Raw genomic sequence first — 15,067 nt, forward strand, 5'->3', positions numbered from 1 at the left:
TAGATCTCATCGGGCCGAACAACTTTCGTGCTCTAAGTTTTACGCCAGCCCAACAGGAAGTCGGCTATTATGGGTTGTATGAAAACGCACGCCCCTGGAATTTTATATACTCCAAGAAATTTAATTTGATCTTCACCAAACTCGGTCAGCATGAAGTCAAGACATTGAGGATGCTAAATTGCGGATGGCTTTTTGATATCTCGAACGGTTTGGCCGTGGCGAGGAAACAAATTTATGGCGAGAAAAGAGAAACACGATGTTTTATAACGTCTTCATACATTAATTGATCTTGATGAAACTTCAGCATTGTGCTCGCTGTAAGAGGCCCATCACATGGATGTAACTAATGTGAGTCAAAGTTATAGCGCCACCAACTGGCAGCAAGAAGTGTGTTACTTTCAAGATGCTTTTGACAAAAGTGGGGGGTTAGTTTTACCTACAGTGACAAAACTTGGTATGTATATTGTGCACATCGAGCCGAACAACTTTCTAATTTACAGTCATTAGCTCTGACCAACAGGAAGTCAGATATTTTGGTTTGAATGTGGTTTTGTCTCTCTCTGCCAGAGTTCCCCCTGCCATTCTGTGTGTGTGAGTGAGTGTGTGTGTGTGTGTGTGTGTGTGTGTGTGTGTGTGTGTGGAGAGGGGAGGGAGGGCGCACACACAGACAGCCCCCCCCCCCCCCCATTGTGTGTCTGTGTGTGGGGAGGGGAGGGAGGGCGCACACACAGACAGCCCCCCCTGTCTGTGTGTGTGGGGAGGGGGGCAGAAAGACTCTATTAAAAATAGGTATATTGTGCCATCTAGTGTTTTATACTATGTATATGTGTTTTTTTCTTTTAAAGTACAGTAATTTCAATGAATATATATACCACACTTCATAGGAATTTTCAGTGTTGTGTACTTACAATGGCTGCTGATTTCATGTGTCCGTTAAGTCCATGAGACTGTAGGGTGTCTAATTTTTCATTTTAGGTTTCAGAAGGGTGCTCACGCATACTTTGTGGTTGATATGTGCCCTCGATGCGCACTTTTGCAGAACCCACACTGATGCAAGCTCTAAAGCAGACTTCTTCTCGACAGTCAAAGCGGAGTTACGTTATTGCCCGTCGTGCACAGGAACCCTAAAGGCACCGGGGTGGCGGTTTATATATATATATATATATATATATATATATATATATATATATATATATATATATATATATTATATATATATATATATATATATATATATATATAAATAAATATAGCTGCAAGCAGCGATTACGGGCCCAAGCCGGTGGCACCGCCACCTCGGTGCCTTTAGTGCAACTAAAGGCACCGGGGTGGCGGTGCCACCGGCTTGGGCCCGTAATCGCTGCTTGCAGCTATATTTATTTATATATATATATATTTTTTTTTTTTGTTTGTTTGTTTTCTACATGCTGGTGAATACATATTCAAGTTATCATTATCTTGGATATACTGGTGCAAACTAAGAATCACCTTCCTTGATGTTATTTGGTATTGTAGATAATAACTTATGACGGCTTGATTGTACACATTATTACTAATTAATCATTAATTACTTATAAAGTAACATGACTTGTTAATGTATCATAATGTCATGACTTTACTTGGGGGGGCACATCATTACTAACTCATCATTAATTACTTATAAAGTAACATGAATTCATGACTTGTTAATGTATCATAATGTCATGACTTTACTTGGGGGGGCACATCATTACTAACTCATCATTAATTACTTATAAAGTAACATGAATTCATGACTTGTTAATTTATCATTATGTAATTTCTTGTCTTGGCCCTCCAAGAGTACATCTTTAAAAAGTTATCAATTACACATGTTCTATACATATTCAGCTCTTCTAAATCAGGTTGTAAAGGTTTGTAAAGAAGTGAAAGAGCAGAGGTGCTGTGCCCGCATTTGGATGGAGAAGGAACTGAACGGTAGGAGGAAAGTGGACACATTTTGAAGGGGCAATAGTGGCCCACACGAAGAGCAAGAACACAAGACTAACATCCGACTGCATTATGATATAAAGACAGTAAACCAATCCACAAAATAACAGAAATAACCATCATATGTGCTAACACTGATTTTAATTGTGAAAATTGCATCTGTTGAATATGTTAGTGTAGGTATTTCACTCTTGATGGCAGCAGTGGAATCACTTAAAATGGAATGAGATTAAATTGTTTTTAATGATGAATGCATCATTGTGTGTTCAATGATAAGGTTAAATGTAAATATTGCAAGACATCTAGTGTCATTCACTGATGTTTGTGACAGTTGCTGGTGTCAAATTTATAAACAATTTTACATTGTGCCCTTTTAATGCATCTTTCTACTAATCTAGAGCATGTTTGATTTAGTTTACCACGAAATGAAATGTTAATTAATACATTAACAAGCATGTACTAACGTGTAGTTAAGATGGTATATTCATGCAGGAATTCATATGACTCATGTTGTAGTTAAGGTTAGTTCCTCATTAGTACATGTCTTAACTCATCATTAGTTCATAGTAAAGTAATTATTAATTCAGGTATTAGTACATGCTTATTCATGTACTGTTATTGTAAAGTGTTACCAAATTAATTAAAACTAGCGAGTTAGTTACTTATGGATTTAAAAGTACTGTCGTATCAGTGCTGCGCGAGCTCTCTATCACAAACACGGACACGCACACAGAGAGAGAAGATAATTGTAAAATGAAAATTGACAGGCTAAGTATACATTTTGTTCTTGCTTGTGTTTCTTTCTGTCAGAATGTCAGAAAGCATTTTATATTATCCATCCGTGTTTTTAAATTTCGTTAAACGATGGACGTTTTACCGTCAACACTTATTTCTGAAGACAGACCTGAGGAATAGGCTACAAGGACAGCATCTGGTAGTGTCAGCATTGCGTGCATGCGTGTCAGCATTAATGCCCCACCCCATAATAGCATTCAATTAACAAAGAGCCTAAGAAATTTTCTATGAAAAGCCCAGAAAAATTAAGTGCTCACAGATTGGGTGTGGCCTTTGCCATTAAGATCAAAGTTTCAATAAATTGTAAATGATCTTTTCCTGGTTTGTGCCGTTTAACCCTTCAAGGTCTAAAGGGTTTTAAGTCCGCCTGGCACTATGTTGTGCAAGGTGGATGCATTGACAATCCACTTCTTGAGACACTTGTATGTGTTCTGATGTGATATATCACCAATAAATACAAAAACGAAGTTCAAATGTTTTGTTTTTTATTATAGAAAAAGAGTAAACCATAATGAATAAGGGATTTTACATCAAATATTGATTCCTCAAAATCAAGGGCTTTAGAACCCCTGTAATAAAATTGGGTGAAAAAATATAAAGAAACAAAATAACAATTTACATTTATGTGACTGTAGTCACCATCATTTTTTTTTTTTTTTGTGGAAAAACACAGAATATTCCATTCAAAATGAACGTTTATGTTCCCTTTACATGTTCTTATCATTTCTGTGTCAATTTACCGAACACATCCAAAAACAACTTCTAGATGGCACTGTGCACTGTATTTGCACATCAGTCTCTGTATTTGCACATGTGAAAGCAGTTACGCTCTGGCTGTAGTGTGGGATTTATTCCAAACCCTATTTTATCCATCTGTTGTTGTGGTAGGCGATTAGCTTTAAGATAACGCTATCTTCGAGCTGTCATAACCTGAGCTTGAATGTCAAATAACATAAATTATTTGACACAAAATAATTGACACGCAATATTATTATTATTTTGTCATTGTGATCATACCGATCCTCTAAAGGGACATGGTGGGAAAAGCACATTTCATACGGATTACACAATCAGAGAGTAGCCCATTTCTTTTTGCTTTGAATTGTTTAGTTTAAAAGTAGACATTTCCATCTTTCTATAGATAGGCTATATTTCTTCTCATGTCTGTGAGAGGCATAGGTTGAGTTTCTGTTCATTTATGTGACGCGCTACAGTTCACGTGCAATGCAAGTGATCGCGCCGGCACCTCCATGATTATATTGTCTGCTATATTTGTTCTTATTTATTAAATCCTGGCAATTGGTTGATGAAACTTTTATTTAAAATTAAGATACAATTTATACAAAATGAAATTCACTTTAAAGAAAGTCTTTCTACAAAACAAAACTAAATGAAGTGGCCAAAATCATTTCTGACCTGAAACAGATCGTCATATGAGACAGACAATAGTCATATGCATATAATATAATATGAAGTGTCCGTAACGGTCACATCCATAAAGCATTATTATGGTTGTTCAGAGCAAAGTAGTGAGATGAATTGTCAATACTAATAAGCATATATGCGTATAAACATAATTTAGCTTTGTATATAAAGTTTCAAGTTATTTGCATTTATAATTGTTATTTAATAAACTAAACCTTATGGACGGGACAGGGCCCTGAAGCGTCGAGACCTCTTTATTATAGCCCTTTAACAGGCAGTGCTGTTATGACTAAATGAGTGTATTTATTTATCAGGCATGTCTCCATCTTTCTGCAAAATGCTTACTGTTAAAATAAAGTTCAAAAAGGAGGGTCTTTGATACCTCAATTGAAAGCATGAAATATGGCTGGTTAAAAATGTTGCTCACCTCATATCTGGTGGATTACAGTATATTATAGACCTAAATGGACAACTTAAAAAGAGTTTTGTGTTTTTGGTAAAAACTTTGATAATTTTCTTACCAAAATGTTTTCATGGTAAGGATGACCTTTGCATGGAATTGCCCTCTGGCGTTCCTCCACCTCCCCAGCTCCACCTGCATAATTTAGGTATCTTGCTACCATACTCATCATCCAAGCATTGTTAGTCCAACTGGGTGGTTTATCTAAGCTCGAGTTGAAGCTGCTTCCATAGAAAAACATTTCTATGGACAAAACGCAGTTGAAAATGAATGGTGCATGATGAGAACACGAACCACGTTCTTGGAACATGTTGTTGTCATTATTGAACTTTGCACACGGTTAGCCAAGTGTGATGAGAGTTCAGGGCCGAGAACGGTTAGTAATTGTGCCTTGCCGTACCAGGCTCAAGTGGAAACACAACTGGAACCTTTTCCGAAGGTGGAAAAGCAGCTTTTATTTCTCAGCACATAAAGATGAACTATTTACTGTGATCTAATGACTGTGGTGATGTGGTTTCTTCACTGTATGGATCTTCATGTGTCGCTTCAGGTCACTTTTATTAGCGAAACTCGTCCCGCACTGATCACACGTGTGCGGCTTCTCTCCAGTGTGGATCCTCTCATGTGCTTTACGATTTGCTGACTGACTGAATCTCTTGTCACAGTGTGAACACTTGTAAGGTTTTTCTCCAGTGTGGATCTTCTCATGTCTTTTCAGAGTTGATGACACATTGAATCTCTCGTCACAGTGTGAACACTTGTAAGGTTTCTCTCCAGTGTGGATCCTCTCATGTGTTTTCAGAGATGATGAAAGACTGAATCTCTTGTCACAGTGTGAACAATTGTAAGGTTTTTCTCCAGTGTGGATCATCTCATGTGTTTTCAGAGATGATGAGTGACTGAATCTCTTGTCACAGTGTGAACACTTGTAAGGTTTTTCTCCAGTGTGAATTCTCTGGTGCAGTTTTAAATCGCTCGCTGTAATAAAAGTCTTCTCACACTCAAAGCACATGTACTCTCTCACACCAGTGTGAGTTTTCTCATGTCTATGTAAATATGGCAGCAGTGAAAATCTCTTTCCACACACAGAACATGAATGTGGCTTCTCCTTCGTATGAATTGTCAGGTGTATCTTCAGGGCTGCTGCACAGAGAAATGTTTTGCCGCACTGATCACATGAGAACGGCTTCTCTCCGGTGTGGATCATCATGTGAACATTAAGGTGTGATGGGTGATTAAAACTTTTCCCACACTGATCACATGTGAACGGCTTCAATCCGGTGTGGATCCTCATGTGACCATTAAGGTGTGATGATTGATTAAAACTTTTCCCACACTGATGGCATGTGAACGGCTTCTCGCCGGTGTGGATCCTCATGTGTGTCTTAAGGGATGATGATTGACTGAAGCCATTCCCACATTGATTGCATACATGTGGCTTCTCTCCTGTATGAACTCTCATGTGAATCTTGAGAGATTGTTTGTCTGAGAAACTCTTCCCGCACTGATCACATGAGAACGGCTTCTCTCCGGTGTGGATCCTCATGTGAACATCAAGATTTTGTTTGGTTGTGAAACTATTTCCACACTGAGTGCAGGTGAAAGATTTCTTGGCTCTTCTTTTCTTTAAAAATGTCTGTTTAGTTTTTGAGCGACTCAAGGGTTTTCCTCCAGGTTGGACATGATGTTCCTCCTCCACTTCTCTCAGTTCTTCACTCTCCTCGCTCTCTTCCATCGGGTCTGACATGAAAGAAAAACTCTCATTTGAAAATTTTCTAAATAATCAAAATAATTCAAAGACAGAAATATGGAGTGAATGGATATTAAAATGATCCCAGATGTAACAGACAACTTCTATAAAACATTACAATAATTTATGTATTTTTAAAAATGTATTATACGTCCCTGAAACTTTCCATGAATGAGGTACAATGATCTTCCAGTTATTTATTTTTTGAACATTATAGGCACAAATTCCATGTTTCTGGAGTGAGAACTATTAAATATGTTTGATCAATGACACACTTATCTAACATTATATGAACATTAAAATACACATATTGGCATATTTTGACACCAACTTTTTGATATTTAATTATGTTAAAAACTACTACAACGTTTTAATTAAGGGCCGTTCACACTAAACTTCTTCCTCCGTTGACTTTACATGGACGTGAAAGTGGGACACAAGAAACACAAGATCAAGTGAATTTCACTGTGAGAAAGAACACAAATGTTTGCAGTAAAGCAGAGTAGATTGAACATTTTACATTTTGGAATGATTATTATTTGTTATACATGTTTGTAAAAATACGCACAAACTCTGGTAACATTGTTACAAATTGTAAACCATATATAAAATAAATGTAAAATAAAACCGGTAAAATATTTAAATTTTGTTTGACCTGATGTTGACAATATGAAACCTCCCTTTTACTGACCATTTGCTAAAAAAACCCCAGAACATTCTGTACCATTAGTTGAACTGTTTATCTAAATGTGATGAAGTGCTTGAATGTTTCTAACATGAATGTTCTCCAGCATCATGAATGAATGAAGAACAAACACCAACCTCTTTGTTCTTCAGGATCTTCAGTGTGTTTCATTCTGCAGGGTTCTGGATCACTCGTGTTCTCACTGTCCTCTTTAATAAACTCAGTCTCTGCAGATTTCAGCTCTTCCTGATGCTTTCATGCTAGTCTCCACTTGTAGCTGATGGGGATTTACAGCATTTATTGGAGAATTACTGTGGGAGGAGCTTCACTGATGATGAATTACAGTGGGAGGAGCTTCACTGATGACGTGATTGCAGTGGGAGGAGCTGATCTTTCCAAATCTGAAATATACAAATTACTGAGTTTGTTGGTTTTTTGCTCATGGACAACAAAATATAATAATGTATATATAATAGTAAGAAAAACAGTTGAAAGCATAAACAGAAATATACATTGGGTACATGTAGTAGCCAACCAATCCCCTCAGTCTGCTTACAAAAATGAAATGAGCTTTAAGTGACAATTTACGGGAGATCTGAAGACATCAGCATAATAAATGAGGTGAAAACAGGAACTATTGTCATGAAATAAAGAGTGTTTTCAGCAGATCTGTTAATATTGATGAGCCTCAGACTATCAACACTCATTCAACAAGCCATTCAGGATCATCAGCAGATCATCTCACTTTATTCTGAGTGTTTGCTGTTAGAAACACATTATTTGAGTCAGGATATATGATAAAAGCCTGTTAAACTGCTATATTGAAAGACAATACTGTTATGTTTCACAATATGACAAATCATCAATAATAAAACAAAATAATTAAATAACATCTCTTTATGAACCTCTACAGGCAAATAACTACAACACCATAATATGCTAATCTAAATATATTTTCACTTTATAATAACTATTAATTGCAATTAAGTAATTCCATCATAACATGCTAGAATAGAATAGTTAGAATAGACATCCATTTTAATAAGTAAATGTAATCATTTATCAAAGATAAATGTCGGTACTATGCTAGCGGTACGGTACTATGCATTTATAATTTACCGAGGATGCATAGTGTGGTAAAGGATAAATGTAAAAAGAAATAAAGGTAAACATGAAAATGGCAACAGCAACACTTGAGATCAAGGTGAACGAGATTTCACCAAGTACCACATGTTCCTGAATCAACATCTTTGTTGATCCTGGAACAACTTTCCAAACAAGCAATCAGATTTGAGGGACACGTTTACAGTTTATGACAAGTTTAGGCTTAGAACAAGGGCGAGGTGCTTCAACATCAGTGTTATGCTATTTCTCAATCTTGAACAAGATTGTTAAAACAATCTTGAAGAAGTCTTTTCAGAGACTGTCACTCTCCTAAAGATCCTCATTACCACACCCATGACCACAGCAGAAGCTGAGAGATGCTTCTCAACCTCGAAAAGGATTAAGACTTTTCTGAGAAATAGCATTACCCAGGAGAGGCTGAATGCATTGGCCATGCTGTCAATGGAAAAGAGACTGGTGACTGAGATGACTGATTTCAACCAGAAGGCCAGCAGGGGGCCCTGTCAAATTTATATTGTTTTAAAATAATAACTATTTATTTATTTGTTCAGTAAAATTGTGTTGAATATTGTGGAATAATGTGATTATTTTAAGTATTAACCCTTATGTGCTGTTGGGGATGTTTTCAGCCACTATGGGGTATTTTTGAGTCTTAATTTGGCCATAACTTTTTCCGTGTTTCAGCAAATGTAATGATTTTTGGTGACAAATCTTATTTTGACATATATTTTAGGAAAATGCTTTGAAATTTTTCAAAAACATAACAGTACACTGTGGGCAAATTCACTGCCCTTTCGTTATGTTCGTGGCTGAAAACAGCCACTACTTTAAACTGCTGTAAAAATTTATCAGATAAATATATATATATATATTTTTTGCATAAATCTATTAATCAACCTCAGTCCTGTTCAAAACTACTAAATGTTTTTAAAAAATTCAGGATTTTAACTCTTTAATTGCCAAATTCATAAATTATGTCACTGATTTGGGGGAAAAACACACAAAAAGACTTTTCAATATAAAATGTGATTGTGGACTGGATTTTTTTTTACCTTTTATCACAGTCTTGGACATGTCAAAGATTAGAAACAACATTGGTTTTGATGCATTGTTAGTTTTTGTGCAGCATCAGATTTAACTTTTTCTCCCTCATTTACTGTTCGTGGCTGTTTTTGGCCCATTGACTTCCATTATAAACACATTTTTTAATTGCAAAGCTATGACACCATATAATCATGCATTTTTGATTGCTGGTGGTTTTCCCTGTTGGGAAGAGGTAAAATTTGTAATTTTTACTGTTGATAACCAGGTGGCACCATTAACCCTTTAGATAGGCCTGTGCAAAAAAAGCTTAGTTTCTGGCTTTTACATGGAGTTATATGGAGTATAATAGCATAATAAAGTGCGTGCGTGCGTGTGTGTGTGTGTGTGTGTGTGAGAGAGAGAGAGAGAACTCACCTTGATGCGTCGGAGAAAATCTAAATATGCACCTTAGCTCTCAGAACTACATGGAGTAAACAAAAACAAAGTAAGTGTATTTATGCATCTGCTGCCTTTTGATGGTGAGAAATGCAGACTAAACAAAAGCTAAGCAAGTGGATTTAAACACTTGCATGCAAGCCTGCTGGTCATTTGATGGTGAGAATTAAAAACTACTAAAAATAATCAGTTTGCAAAGACTATCAATGAAAGCTCAGCTTTGGGAAGGGAAATATACAGGTCAAGATAAAGAGACTGAGAGAAGAAAGAGACTGTTCCCAGAAGTAATTCAGATGAATTGGGCAACTCGTAAAATATGAACGATTTAGCACACACAAAAAAAAATGTTGCAACGTGGTGAAGAGGCCTTTGAGATCGTCGCCATAATCTGTCCCTGGATTCATGGTACATTTATTGCATTATCTAACAGTTGACTTTAACATCATCAATATTTTATCTACCAGTAATTATACATAATCACCTAATAAATGGCTATTTACAGTCCTGTATTACTAGCGGTTTCATTTCAGTTTGTTTGCCTCCCCCAGGGAAGGGTCTTTGTCTCCTCAGGTGTGAATCACAGCATTATTCATGATGTTTCACATATGCTCACATATTACTGTAGCCCAGTTTGTAAAATACAGTGTATCAGATGTAATCCACTCTGTCTGTGTCTGCAAAGGTGTGTGCCAAATGGCCCATTCAGATGTATGGCCCATATAAACTGATTGGTGTGAATGAATAAAAAGAATCAGCATTGCTCAGAGTGGATTAGCAAGTTAGATCGATCTCCAGTGGGAGGCCCAAACATTTTTCTTTTGTTTGTAGACCATTTGGCTGTGTCCGAAACCGCATACTCAATGAGTAGGTACTTAATTTCAATAAGTACTTACTTAACGAGCGCTAAAAGAGTAGGTACTTTATAGCCAAATCTTGTTAAGTATGAATGCGAAACGGACATCTGCCATATTGACGTTATCATTTGACCTACGACGCGTTATCACAAGTGCAACAACTTAAAAGATTTGAACGACACGTTTAATTCATCTATCTGTAAATACCTTTATATTGATTAAACTTGCTCATTTTATGGTCTTTTTAAAGAAACTGCTGCCAATTTCTTTTGTGAATACACTTAGGGGTTGATTTAAGTTCTTATATATACCCTACTTATGTGACCCACCGTTTTATCCTTAACGATATTATTTATTTTTATTACGAAATCCCAAAATTGTCTCTTGAATATGTTGTTAATTTCTTTATTTTATATCCAAACATTCTCATCCACAAGTAAAAGTGGCTTACTGCTGTTTTCCTCTTTTTCTGTCGTTTCATCCCTCAGGCCTATAAATAACAAAAAATGCATTTTTAAATGTATTATAGTTAATTATTTAAGAAAATTTTACGATATTCAACCATTTTCATATATATATATATATATATATATATATATATATATATATATATATGTATATGTATATATATATATATATACATTAGGGCTGTCAAACGATTAAAATATTTAATCGCGATTAATCGCATTAATGGCATAGTTAACTCGCGATTAATCGCACATTTTTATCTATTCTAAATGTCTTGATTTCTTTTTGTTCCATTATTTTTTTCTCATTTTAATGCTCTTATCAACATGGAAAAGTGGATCGGCTTGCTTTGTGCAAATGTTTTTTATTGAAAACTGCATTGGCATATACTGTGCTCAATTTCACACTAACATTCTCAGTTGGAGCAAATAATCTCTCACACGACGTAACTGTCCATCAATAAAAGGGTGAAAGAAATACTGACGAGGTGACGTTACTGATATTGACGATATTGAGTGGGCGTAGAAACGCATCAGCGGTGTGTGTGTGTGTGTGTGTGTGTGTGCTTGACCATCAAGTGGTATTTCAGACTGGACGTGCTGCGATGATTGCTCAATTCACAACGACACAACACACAGATCACTTGGTCTTGTCAACTAAACCATTTGGCATCTTTTGAAAAGTAAACTTTCCATTCAGAATCTTATTGGCATCCATTTCGGCGTCTCGCTCTCATCATTCATCCACTCAAAACGTAACGTTAAAGGAGGTCGCACACCGGACGAGAAGCGCAGCGCCGCGTATTTAAAAACCGAACACATTATTCTCTATGAGTGTACACACACCGGCGCCGCCATTCGGCATTTTTATTGCTGGCCATAAACTGAGAAAGCGTGCGTCCGATGTACGAAACGAGCTGTCCTAGACGCGGCTTGGCGCTGCACTTCTCGTCCTCTCTTTGGCCGGTTTGCACTTCTATGGGTTCGCAAGCCCAAGCAAGTGTGTGCGGCGTGCGCAAACTGTTGTTTTGTTTCTGGTCTTGCTAGATCCGGTGTGGAGTTGTAGTTTTATTAACGTTACTAGTTGTTGCAAAAGCATGTGAAAAAAATTACAAAGTTTGCTAGGCGTTAATCTCGCGATAAAAAAATTTACGCCGTTAACATGGGTTTGCGTTAACGCCGTTAATAACACGTTTAACGGACAGCCCTAATATATATACAGTGCTATGCATACGTTTATACACACATGCTAAAGTTGCCTAAAAAGAGGAATAAAAATTGGAACACACAAAAATTGGAATTAAAATAACCCCACATCATCACGTACCCTTCACCATACCTAGAGTTTGGCATGGGGTACTTTCCATAAGATCATCTCTCAATGCAAATCAAACCAGCTATTAGGCTAACTGAAATAAAACCATGCCAATATCTAGGTATGGTGAAGGGTATGTGATGATGTGGGGCTATTTTAATTCCAAAGGCCAAGGGAACTTTATCAGGATGCATAGTATCCTGGAGCCATGAAGTAACTGGCCTTTAAAAATAAAAATCTGCCTGCTTCTATGGGAATTTAACATAGGGGTGTCCAGACTTATGCACCCTGTGTTTTAAGGAAGAACATTTATTTTTTTACAATACATTATTCATTCACAAAGAAAATTGGTGTCCTTAAAGGTTGGAGTTTTCCTCATTTTTTAAATTAAGGCATTAAGATAAATTTCCAAAAGATTATTTTTTTTTTATTCCTCTTTTTAGGCAACTTTAGCATGGGTGTCTAAACTTATGCATAGCACTGTATATGTATATGTGTGTGTGTGTTTTGTACATTTTAAAAAGCAATTTTAACCAGAACAAATCTAAAATGTAGACTATTCCCATAATCGTGCAGCCCTAGTTTCTTTTGATAGGAGCATGTTCAAAGCTTTTTATTTTATTTTTTAGGGACCATGAGTCCTGCTTACTTCAACATGAGACATGAACATGGTAAACTGAAAAATCAAACACCTGGGAAATTACAGGTATGTACTATGTTTCAGGAATAGCACAAAGGTGTGTGACTGGTTAAGTCTTTGTCTTTAGTTCAGTGTGTTAAATGTGCTTTTTTGCCATTTGTTGTGTATCTGTGGATTGTTGTGTTGTAAATAAATCCAAACAATCAAAAAGCCATTCTTTTTTAAATCTCCTCATTCTTTGTTCAAAGTTCCTCATAGGCCCTGAGAGCTCCTAATACGGCCATTATGGGAGGCTCTTTGTCTCTCTCAAGTGTGAAACACTCAATATTCATGGGTGGTTTACGCCTACTCGCATAAAGCTTTCTTACACAAGACATGCCTTACAAATTTTAAATCAATATATTGTCTGATCTGAATTAGTCAAGGTGATTTTCACATAGTTTTGGAGCAAATAATCTAGGCTAAAAGTCTTGTGAATAAATAATCAGTTTGGGTTTCATGAACTCATTTCAGTGACTTTTTTTTTGTCATTTTCACAAACCACGCATAAATGTTATTATCTCAAAACTACAAACTTTTACATACATGCTGCTGACATATTATTGTAGCAGAGTTTGTGCTGAATGCAGTGTAATAAGACTTTAGCCATGAAAATGTCACAAGTAACAGAAATAAGCACAAATGTTAGAGCATGTCAGAACACCTCCAGGACCCAGAAAACCCCTCAGACCCCAATAAAGGAGTCCAGACATTAGAAAAATATCAGTCTACATATTAGAGGTCGACCGATAGTGGATTTTACCGATACTTAGTTTTGACCGTACGTGCCGATAACGATTAATCAGCCGATATTTTTTAAATGGATACTGGATTAAAAACAAAACTCCAAGTAAAATAGTGCTTAACTGAAATGTGCTAAATTAAATGAATATATAAATATGAATGTATTAAAATGGGAAGTTCTACAGAAAATAATTTAAACATTAGAATATTACAGGTTTCTTTAGCTATAACCTAGAAACCTTTCATAGGTAACACTTTGCAAGTCCCCTCTTGTTAACAAGGATGTATTATCTAGCTTTCATGAACTATATGCGTTATACAATTTTTTTACAGCATGTACAGTGGGGCAAAAAAGTATTTAGTCAGCCACCAATTGTGCAAGTTCTCCCATTTAAAAAGATGAGAGAGGCCTGTAATTTTCATCATAGGTACACTTCAACTATGAGAGACAAAATCAGAAAAAAAATCCAGAAAATCACATTGTAGGATTTTTATGAATTTATTTGCAAATTATGGCGGAAAATAAGTATTTGGTCAATAACTAAAGTTTATCTCATTACTTTGTTATATACCCTTTGTTGGCAATGACAGAGGTCAAACGTTTTCTGTAAGTCTTCACAAGGTTTTCACACACTGTTGCTGGTATTTTGGCCCATTCCTTCATGCATGTCTCCTATAGAGCAGTGATGTTTCGGGGCTGTCGCTAGGCAATACGGACTTTCAACTCCCTCCAAAGATTTTCTATGGGGTTGAGATCTGGAGACTGGCTAGGCCACTCCAGGACCTTGAAATGCTTCTTACGAAGCCACTTTTTCGTTGCCTGGGCGGTGTGTTTGGGATCATTGTCATGCTGAAAGACCCAGCCATGTTTCATTTTCAATGCCCTTGCTGATGGAAGGAGGTTTTCACTCAAAATCTCACGATACATGGCCCCATTCATTCTTTCCTTTACACGGATCGGTCGTCCTGGTCCCTTTGCAGAAAAACAGCCCCAAAGCATGATGTTTCCACCCCCATGCTTCACAGTAGGTATGGTGTTCTTTGGATGCAACTCAGTATTCTTTCTCCTCCAAACATGACGAGTTGAGTTGGTACCAAAAAGTTATATTTTGGTTTCATCTGACCATATGACATTCTCCCAATCCTCTTCTGGATCATCCAAATGCTCTCTAGCAAACTTCAGACGGCCCTGGACATGAACTGGCTTAAGCAGGGGGACACGTCTGGCACTGCAGGATTTGAGTCCCTGGCAGCGTAGTGTGTTACTGATGGTAGCCTTTGTTACTTGGTCCCAGCTCTCTGCAGGTCATTCACTAGGTCC

General features: G+C 36.7%; 1 protein-coding gene across 5 annotated transcripts in view; it reads right to left on the reverse strand.

The window, feature by feature from the left end:
- LOC306996438 (uncharacterized protein) overlaps positions 1-15,067 on the reverse strand; it is a 102,754-nt gene that overhangs the window by 71,613 nt on the left and 16,074 nt on the right. For 2 of the 5 annotated variants that reach the window (XM_079608915.1, XM_079608916.1), the window contains 3 exons: positions 9,667-9,712; positions 7,221-7,484; positions 2,136-6,388 (listed from right to left, as the gene is read on the reverse strand). The exons of 2 other annotated variants lie outside the window; for them this stretch is intronic. In XM_079608915.1, coding sequence (XP_079465041.1) covers positions 5,142-6,388; positions 7,221-7,254 — 1,281 coding nt within the window. In that variant the 5' untranslated portion in view covers positions 7,255-7,484; positions 9,667-9,712 and the 3' untranslated portion in view covers positions 2,136-5,141. Of the gene's footprint in view, positions 1-2,135; positions 6,389-7,220; positions 7,485-9,666; positions 9,713-15,067 lie in introns of those variants that run through there. One more of the 5 variants, XM_079608911.1, reaches the window with a different exon arrangement.

This window comes from Phoxinus phoxinus, assembly GCF_949152265.1.
Source record: "Phoxinus phoxinus genome assembly, chromosome: 1".
Taxonomy (NCBI): Eukaryota; Metazoa; Chordata; class Actinopteri; order Cypriniformes; family Leuciscidae; genus Phoxinus; species Phoxinus phoxinus.